This window comes from Poromitra crassiceps, assembly GCF_964638095.1.
Source record: "Poromitra crassiceps genome assembly, chromosome: 20".
Lineage (NCBI taxonomy): Eukaryota > Metazoa > Chordata > Actinopteri > Beryciformes > Melamphaidae > Poromitra > Poromitra crassiceps.
This window is the reverse complement of record NC_139637.1, coordinates 16,111,258-16,121,016: the sequence shown is the minus strand read 5'-3', so window position 1 is coordinate 16,121,016 and position 9,759 is coordinate 16,111,258. Positions and strand designations below refer to the sequence as shown.

The following is a 9,759-nucleotide window of genomic DNA, read 5'->3' as shown; positions in this document are numbered from 1 at the left end:
AGAGCGTCCGCCTCTGCATGCCGAAGGTTCTGAGCTCGATCCCCAGTGCGGACGACTGCCAACACGACACGTGCTACATGCGTTCACTAGGGGTGTCGCGATACGCTCAGTTCACGATACGATACACGATATTGGGTTCACGATAACGATACGATACGATATTTTAACAATATTTCTGTGCGATCGATTTGTAAGTTGAGGGGGCATCCTCCACGCTAATTTGAGTCATTTCACCATTTTCATCCTCCGTGTCTGTAACGTCCCTCGTCTGTTCAAGCAAAGCAATGAAAAGGAGAGCGAGCATGCAATCAGATGCAGATCAGTGCCACCATGTTCACCTTCTTTTTCTCGCCATATGAGATTTCATCTCAACGATGCATATTGTCACGTTTTGATATCGCGATATATTGTGGGACGATATATTGTGACATCCCTAGTGTTCACTGCTCCTTTTGATACAATCTGGGAACCCAGAGTCTATTTTTATTTGAAAAATAGACTCTGGGACAGCCCTAACGTTTTCCCCCAGCTTCCTGTACAGCGCGCCTCTCCTGCCACCGTCACTTCCTTTTCTGCGTCATTAGCAAATAGCCGAAATGGACGCGGAAAAGGAAGTGACGGTGGCTTTTCCGTCACTTCCGCTCTCCTTTTCCGCATCCATTTCGGCTATTTGCTAATAACGTTAAAACTGCATAGAAGACGTCAACTCGTCTTACGACAACAGTGGGAAACTACTGGAAAGTCGCGGCGCAAGTTGCTATTCAGACTGTAAACAGTGGAGCACGGACGCGGGAAAGGAAGTGACGGTGGCAGGAGAGGCGCGCTGTACAGGAAGCTGGGGGAAAACGTTAGGGAGTTCCCAGATTGCTTTTGATATGAATGGGTCCCAACCGCACACTTTTCTAATAAAATAGGTAATTAACTGGAAACTGGATAGGTGTGTTATGAATGACCGGCTGAATTATTATGATAACCACTTTGTGTCTGTGTCTGTGTCTGTGTTTTTGTGTGTGTGTGTGTGTGTGTGTGTGTGTGTGTGTGTGTGTGTGTGTCTCTCTGTCTGTCTGTCTGTGTGTGTCTGTCTGTCTGTCTGTATGTCTGTCTGTGTGTCTCTGTCTGTGTCTGTCTGTCTGTGTGTGTGTGTGTGTGTCTCTGTCTGTCTGTCTGTTTGTGTCTGTCTGTCTGTGTGTCTGTGTGTGTGTGTGTGTGTGTGTGTGTGTGTGTCTGTACGCACAGGAGAGTGAATATCCGCTGGTGGCGATTGGTATCTTCGTTCAGCAGCCGACTCCCTTTGTCGCGGTGTTCTTCGATCGCCTGCTGAAACTCCAGTACCCCAAGAATAGGCTCAAGCTCTTAATCTACAACCAGGTAACAGGAGCATGTTCCCATACCTTTATTGCTGAAGTACCACAGAAGAAGACAGTGAACATGCCAACATGCAAACACAGAGCCTACTGTAGACAGAGACGCTCAATATCAGAGCGAGACACCCCCAACTTCCAGTCACTTCCTGTATCTGTGCCATGGAGGTATCGCCACTGCCACGCCCACTTAGCAGACTGGTCAGCCAATGAAGTTTCACACCATTGACAGACAGCCAATTACAAGCTGATGATCACGCCCATTTAGGAGACCGGAAGAGTAACCTCGCGTCACCAGGCTCTTCTCGGCGAGAAAGAGCCTGGCTCCCGCCCACAATTGAATTTGTCACCCTACTGGTTCCAGCCTAGAGCCCGCCCTAGACCGGATGGCAGCATTTCTAGCTCGTCAACTTTCACGTTAACTTGACAATTTGACCCAAGTATCAGAATCCTCTTTCACCGTTTTGACCGGTGTGTCAGGCGGTGGTGGCGGAGATGCCATATTGCATAAACGTTTTGTTTTATGTAACGCTAGCTTTGTTTTGATCAGACTCTAGTTTAGGTAACATCACCGCGTCAAGCTAACGGCAACAAAGACGTTGTTAGGCGCATTGCCATCCGGTGTTAATTCTGGGTCCGGGGTTTACGCCCCCATGACAAAAAGCGGGGTGGAAGGTGCCCAGACTACCGGAAGAGTACCATTTCTTATTATTGGCGAAGCCTGCAGTGGAGTGTCTCTATCTGTATATTAAAGGTCTCTGCTATAGAGACACAGACACTGCGTAACGCGTCAAACACAAACTCCTGTCCAATCCTGGCGTTCTCCTATGTCACGTGCATGGTTGCGTGTTGCACCAAAATATCGTATATACGGAAGATGAACACTCCAACTTACTTCTTGACAGCTAGATCCACATTTGTCTTCTCGCTAATTCTCAATGGCTTCCTTGTTTTGCTCGGGAGTACAAAAAAACTTTAACTGGCAATTTTTTACATTTGTTTTCTGTGCAGCCCCACCACACAACAGCTTTAGCTATGTTTAATTCAAGGAAAATGACGCTGGTGTGTGGAAATGAACGGAGCTCTTCCCCCGTGATGGGCGTGGCCTATTTCATGCAGTGTCTCTATAGACCTTCAAGTGATGTGACGTGCTCTCCACACCATATGGTCCTCCTCAGCTCTTGGGCTGAACAACTTGATTACATTTCCAAAACGTACGACTTGTCCGTCTCGACAGAATTGAATAGACATTGTTAATTTCTGTGCTGTTTTTGGACTGGGAATTGCTCATTTCCCCATTGATAAACTGTGTCAATAATGTTAGCTTGTTGTTAGCTATAGCTAGCATGAAATGAAAAAGCAGCTGAGATGTGTGCCTCTACGGTGCCGATGTCCACGGCAGCATTCATTCAAACAAAAGCTACTCTGCTCCAAGAAATATGTGACTTATGGCAGTGGTTCTCAAATGGGGGTGCGGGGACCCCCAGGCGTCCTTGAGGGGGTTCCAGGGGGTCCCCAGCCAAAAGGGGGGTCATTTATTTTCGCTATAATTCCATTCATAAGTAACACAATGACTATTTTGGTCATGGGTTTTATACACTTTCTGTAATAAAACATCTAAAAGCATCAATCTTACTATCATATGGGGGAGCGTGGGACAAAATCCTATCAAATGGGGGTCCGTGGTCTAATCTTTGTCAGTTTAGGGGTCCCTCATGTGAAACATTTTGAGAACCACTGACTTATAGTGTCGCTCCTGTAATGTATGCATTGCTTTTATATGTCCAGCAACTGAAACACAATTTGTGATAACTCTCTATTGTAAAAATGGTTGATTGTATGTCACCAGTTCACTAAGAATGGCATGGTACCTAAACAAAAACTGGGTTTTATTTATTCAGAGATGTGGTAACACATAACGCATTTTCTTTTTCTTTTCTTTTTTTACATTTATTAAATTAGATTTGCCAAAGAACTGTCACTTGGAGAAACACTGTGGGCCAAATACTTTATGGCAATGTGTAAAATAGACAAGTTGCCGGTGCGATCTTGGACCTAAAGAATGGCTCCCCCTGTGTTTTCCCCCTCCACATGTGCTTACTTGTCGCTGTTTCTAGTTACAAATGACCAGGAATGTGACAGCCTTTGGCAGGAGCCCAGAGACTAGCTGGTAGGGAGCGTGTCAAAACATGCATTGTTTCAGGCTACAAAAGAGAATGTGGAAACGGACGAAATGACCACATTTAAAAGGATCAGATATGATGAACACACGATCTGCAGAGAGTCCTATTTCACTCCAAATTGTAAGCTCAATAAAAAAATAAAAATAATAATCACTCAAAATACATGAGAACCTGTTTTGTTGTTTTTATTTACTTTTTCTTTAGGATACTATGCTGCAGGCCACCTGAGCACCTAAAAACCACTGGCACACTTGCCTGTAAAGCTCTTGGTGACTATGTTTTTAAAGGTGCAATGCAAACTATTCTTCTTCTTCTTAGTAATACTTCCACTACCTCTTGCTTCAGGAGCCTCACCATGAGCAGCACGTCGGCTCGTTCCTGCAGGCTCATGGCACTCTGTATCAGGATGTGAAGGTCATGGGGCCCGAGGAGAAGATGGACGGATCTGCCTCACGCAACCACGGCCTGTGAGTTGACCAGGAGCTTTACTTCAAGTCCAGACGCCTGGCGGCCAAACTGCCATGCTACTGTCCAGCGGACAGTTTGAGCTAGCTGACCTGCTAACTGTTGCTCCAATGGTATTGCTATGTGGCATGGCGATATTGGTATGGTGTGTTCTGTTTTAACCCCACGGACAAAGGAAACAGTCCTGACATCATCAGTCCACAGTGTGAACACTTAAATAGACCTCGTCCCGTCAAGTGGCGACGCACAATATCAATGTTATTGATATTTGAGACATGCATGATCTCAATATTGCTCTTTTTTAAAACATGTTGATTTTTTTATGCTTCTTCTTCTTCTTCTTTTCAGCGATCTGTGTCGGCAGGACATTGATTGTGAATATTTCTTCAGCTTGGACATTCAAGTGGTCCTAAAGAATGAGGACACCCTCAAAATTCTCATTGAGCAAAATCTGTAAGTATCCTAGCATCACTGATAATCTCTTGTTCGTTCATTGCTTTGGCTGCTGCAGTACACTACACATACAGGGTCGGTTTCATTTTCTCTATAATGAATCTTTCGCTGTTACAAAACAGTGGTTTGACCGTATATACGTAGATAAATAATAATGACACCCCTCCAAATCTCTCCCCCTCAGGCCTATCGTCGCACCTATGATAACTCGGGCCGGCCGGTTGTGGAGCAACTTCTGGGGAGCCCTCAGTGCAGACGGCTACTACGCGCGGTCTGAGGACTATGTGGATATAGTTCAAAGCCGCAGGCTGTAAGTTGACAAAACATTGTTTTCCAAAGACTGTAAACGGGGTTTGTTACGTGATCTGACTGACTTTTGTCAGGCTGTGTCGCTGAACATGGAATCACAACAGAGAAGTTTAGCTAGCTAATTAGGGCGGAGTACCAACACAGACATCTAGCGAAGAGGTAATATATCACCATGTAGAATACACCTGTAGAATTACCTGTGTGTTAAAGGCAATAGGAATACACCAATGCCTTTTTACCTGACCACTAGGGGGTTGATGTTTACTGTTACACAACGATATAGACGTCGAGACAATTCATTTGAACACAGTATCTGCCTGGTATCTGATGCTAGCTTTGGTACTGGGATGTTAGTTAGTTAGTTAGTTAGTTTATTTCGGTCCATTCAACAAATCATGACAATACACACATACAATGAGTTGAGGCAAGATGGGCCGAAAAGGTGTAGGCTGAAGCCGCAGCTTATTTTGCCTACCCTATGTAAATAAAAGAAAATTACAAAAACAAAACATGTTAACGCAGTTTCAATTATGGTATTTAACTGAACTTTAGAAGAAAAAAAAGTTTTTTGAAAGAAATTTACAAGTGATCGTGCTCATATATATACATACATATATAGATTTATTTTAACATATATATATATACATATACTTCAATATATCATATTTACACCATGTTAGACAAGTCAATGCAGTTGTTTCAGGTTAGTAACAAATACATTGGTCCTTGTTTGTTTAATTTGGTTTTGGTTGATCATTGTACAATCTTATCTTCGGATGTGAAGCGTCTCCGGGGGCCGTGTCTCCGTCTTGTTTGCAGGGGTGTGTGGAACGTGCCGTACGTGTCCAGTGTGTTCTTGATGAAGGCCGTCCTCCTTCGATCAGAGCTGTCGGACTACGAGCTCTTCAACTCGGACATCCTGGACCCGGACATGGCTTTCTGCCTCAACGTCCGCAACAAGGTCAGTGACTGAGCAAGAAAAAGGAACGATTGGTTTTGTGTTAAAGACGTTTGAAACACCCCATTTGATGTACAACACGTATAGTAGACAATAGACATATTATTGTACATATAGATACATATAGGGATGGACAAAATAAGTCAAACACTTAAAGGATGATTCTGGCTATTCTCAACCTGGGCCTTATTTCCCTAGTTTTTTGCCATTGTGTCGATCGGTTCTGATCAAAATGTGATCAGTGACCTCATAGAGCTGTGTACCTCAGTTTGCGGGGAGCGCTGTGTATATTCGCTATATTCTTTGTCCGTTATGAAAACATGCAATGAAAACAGTCTGAATGACTCCCAGTAGATGGCGCCATGCCATTACAGAACCACGTGCAACAGGTGGCAACAGAACGTGTGGCCGGAGGGCATTTTTAAATCCAAACTGAATGGAGCACAAAGGCTGAAAGGAAACTCATCAGACAAGGTTTTTACAAGCTGTTCATACTGTTGGCTCGCAGAAACCATTAGTAGAACCCAGCCTTTGTTCAAAGCTGGACCACAAACCTGCTACAGTACGTACTCCTCAATGTGTTCTGCATACTGTACAGTCAATGCTGCCTCAGTATGCTGGCGCCAGCAGACTGTTCACATTGCAGTATTTAAGCACAGCACATCACATGACTACGCTAAGGATCAGACGGCCATGCTGGTGTAGATCTGTTATCAGGAATAGAGCGCCGCAGGAATGAGTTGGGAAGTAGCATGGATTGGACGGCGGAAGTCCCCCCGGACTTCCTGGATCTTACGGGGGAAAAGTCAATGGGGTTTTAGAATGGGGATTTCACTTAAAAATCCATAAAGTAAGGTCTGTTAACAAAAGTTTATGGGAGCAGGATCATCTTCACAAACGTGAATCACTTTTATGACTTGAAACGTAAATGCATTTTTTTAACACGATTTTTAGAAAATGCTTCAAAAGGCATAAAAGTGATTCACCTTCGTGAAGATTATCCTGCCGAACACAAATTAACACTCCCGTAAACTTTTGTTAGCCACAGACCTTATTTTATGCATTTAAGTGAAATCCCCATTCTAAAACCCTATTGACTTTTGGCCGTAAGATCCAGGAAGTCTGGGGCTTCCGCCTTCCGACTACAAAAACAGTGTCATTATTGTTTCAGAGTCATGGACAGTGTAACCAAAAGGGAGCAACATTGTTATTACTGATGAAATGTGGACTGGTAATCATATTTATAATGAAAGCTGTACAGTAGTATAGAGACACTGCGGAGCGCGTCATCATTCAGAAACAATGCCCAAAACGGGGGAAAACACAAACTCCCGTCCAATCCTGGCGTTCTCCTATGTCGCGTGCATGATCGGGTGTTGCACACAAAGATCATATATACGGAAGATGAACACTCCAACTTACTTCATTGACAGCAACATCCACATTTTTCTTCTCGCCAATTCTCAATGGCTTCCTTGTTTTCCTCGGGAGTACGAAAAAATGTAACTGCCGAATTTTTACATTTGTTGTCTGCGCAGCCCACCACACCACAGCTTTTAGCTATGTTTAATTCAAGGAATATGACGCTGGTGTATGGAAGTGAACTGAGAGCTTTCCCCCGTGATGGGCGAGGCCTATTTCATGTACAGCTGGTTATGTAAAATGTCAGCTTTGATGTTTAATCTGTGATGAACTCTCTCTCAGGCCGTCTTCATGTACGTGACCAACATGCACACCTTTGGTCGCATCCTGTCAACAGAAAACTACCAGACCAGCCATCTTCATAACGACCTCTGGCAAATCTTTGAAAACCCAGTGGTAAGAATCATCCTGCGTTTGATCTTGTAAAGCACTTTGTAACTCTTCAAGTATTATCCTTATAGTAGTATTAGTAGCAGTGGTAGTAGTAGTATTGCCAATCACAGTAGAAAAAAAAAATTGTTTAAAAAAAAGTTTGCCCAGAATACGTTGCTCTATAATGACATGGTGTTTGTTTCCCTCAGGACTGGGAGGAGCGTTACATCCATGAGAATTACTCCCAGATATTGAAAGGCACGCTGATGGAAAATGTGAGTCGCAACACTAAACTTGAAGAAGACCATTACTGTGCTCTGGGTCCATATGTAGTTAGCTGTCTGCATGACTGTGCTCTGGGTCCATATGTAGTACAGTGTTTCCCCTACCATTCTACAGGCCTGGCGGGCCCACCAGGCCAACGGCGCCAGCAGGGCCCACCAGGCCAGAAAATAAATTGGGGGGGGGATTAGATTTCCCCAAAATTTCAATAAACCTTTATGGCATATTATTACAATACAACAATACTGGTGTTGACAGTAATAGAAGGTGCCAAATCATTAAAAACAATAAGCATTTTGCTTTTCGGAGCATTGTACCAGCGTCTGGTGCTGTTCCAAAACGTGTCAACGTGTGTCGTTGCCTGGGAAACACACATCCCATAATACAACTCTTCGCATTGCATCCCATAATAGTATGATGATACTTGGGATGCCATTGCGAACATAGATGCGAACAGGTTAGCTAAAAGTTTAGCATCGCCAGCGACGGCCCCCACCGTTGCGGTCGGGGTACGTTTCAAAATCCCTCCAGGCCTGAAAGTTTTTCTAGGGGAAACACTGATTTAGGTGTTTGGATTTGACAGACAGGTTCCTTGCTCATTTGTCGATGCATCACACTGATGTTTTAGAAAGAGAATCCGGTTCACAAAAATCATATGACAGACTTGAAATGTAGTTAAAGCGTATATATTTTTTAAAGCATAACATTGGATGCTAATGAACGTTTGATAGACCTTTTTGTCACGTGGTCTTGTATATATGGTTAAAGTCCTGGGGTGTGTTTTGTGTCTCGCAGCCCTGTCCTGATGTATACTGGTTTCCACTCTTCACCGACATCGCTTGTGACCATATTGTCGAGGAAATGGAACACTTTGGAAAGTGGTCCGGTGGCGGCAATTCGGTACGTTTTCATTGTCCTTCAGCAAAACTGATCGTGCATCGGTTCAAAGGTCATGAGCTGGGACGGTGATGTCACCAGAGCTGCTATTTCCCATTCCAAACTCGTATAGGAGCCTCAGCAGCCCCGACCTCAAAAATCCAAGATGGCTGCTCTGCGCAACAACAGCAGTTGTGTGTAAAAATCGTAGTGTGTATAATCGTAGTAAATGCTGTTAATTAACACTTCTGTCTTGTCTGTGTCTCATTAAATCAGCGGTACACACAGCACTGCCTAACTTCTGTCTATGTGGGCAATGTTGGTGCAGTGTTTGTATGCGCAAAATGCCGCGAAATGCCTTGTTATCAACTGTTATAGCTAAGCTAGCCTGGCTAGCGACTGGATCTGACCAAGAGCTGTGACACGCAACAGTGAACTTCCCAGAATCCCAGCTCCAGTTTTCTGCAAATGGAACGCTAACAAAACGGATGTTGACGTCATTTAGCCTCCACATCCCAGTTATTTTGCGATAAAGGAATGCAGCATGATTGCTGGGTTTGAGCGATCCCATAAAGATCCCCATCAAGTGAAAAATGGGTTTTGAGTCAGTTTTGTAAGCAAACTAATTCTATCGATCATGTGTTGAATGGTGTCTCTCAGGACAAAAGAATCCAAGGTGGCTACGAGAATGTCCCCACCATCGACATCCACATGAATCAAGTCGGCTATGAGAAGGAATGGCACAAACTCTTACTGGATTACATAGCACCAGTAACAGAGAAAATGTATCCCGGTTACTACACTAAGGTAAGATCTATGATTTCTCTGTGGGGGTTACATAGGTTTATAGTGTCAGGTTATCATGTCCCTTCTGTAATACACGGGAAAGATAATAATGTTTCAAGTACAATTACTACTAGTACTCTTATAATGTTCACTGCTCAGAACAGATTGGCTGCCAAACTGGTACCCTGTCATTAACGTTCAGATGCGTTTGGTTTTCAGCCGGTTAACTCTGCCAAAACCACCATATAACTTTGGAAGGACGTTTCGTTATGGCCTAGTTAAAGATTATTGC

The 9,759-nt window shown here is 43.9% G+C and overlaps 1 protein-coding gene and 1 pseudogene across 2 annotated transcripts in view; one reads left to right on the top strand and one right to left on the bottom strand.

Annotated features, from left to right (window-relative positions):
* The window catches only part of LOC310794898 (E3 ubiquitin-protein ligase TRIM35-like), a 571,381-nt pseudogene that overhangs the window by 356,272 nt on the left and 205,350 nt on the right, over positions 1-9,759 (bottom strand). The window lies entirely within an intron of this gene.
* The window catches only part of plod1a (procollagen-lysine, 2-oxoglutarate 5-dioxygenase 1a), a 31,655-nt gene that overhangs the window by 16,188 nt on the left and 5,708 nt on the right, over positions 1-9,759 (top strand). Inside the window, exons 9-17 of the mRNA XM_083656767.1 lie at positions 1,237-1,368; positions 3,890-4,011; positions 4,358-4,462; positions 4,647-4,772; positions 5,591-5,732; positions 7,434-7,547; positions 7,733-7,798; positions 8,601-8,705; positions 9,342-9,488. Coding sequence (XP_083512893.1) covers positions 1,237-1,368; positions 3,890-4,011; positions 4,358-4,462; positions 4,647-4,772; positions 5,591-5,732; positions 7,434-7,547; positions 7,733-7,798; positions 8,601-8,705; positions 9,342-9,488 — 1,059 coding nt within the window. The remainder of the gene's footprint in view (positions 1-1,236; positions 1,369-3,889; positions 4,012-4,357; positions 4,463-4,646; positions 4,773-5,590; positions 5,733-7,433; positions 7,548-7,732; positions 7,799-8,600; positions 8,706-9,341; positions 9,489-9,759) is intronic.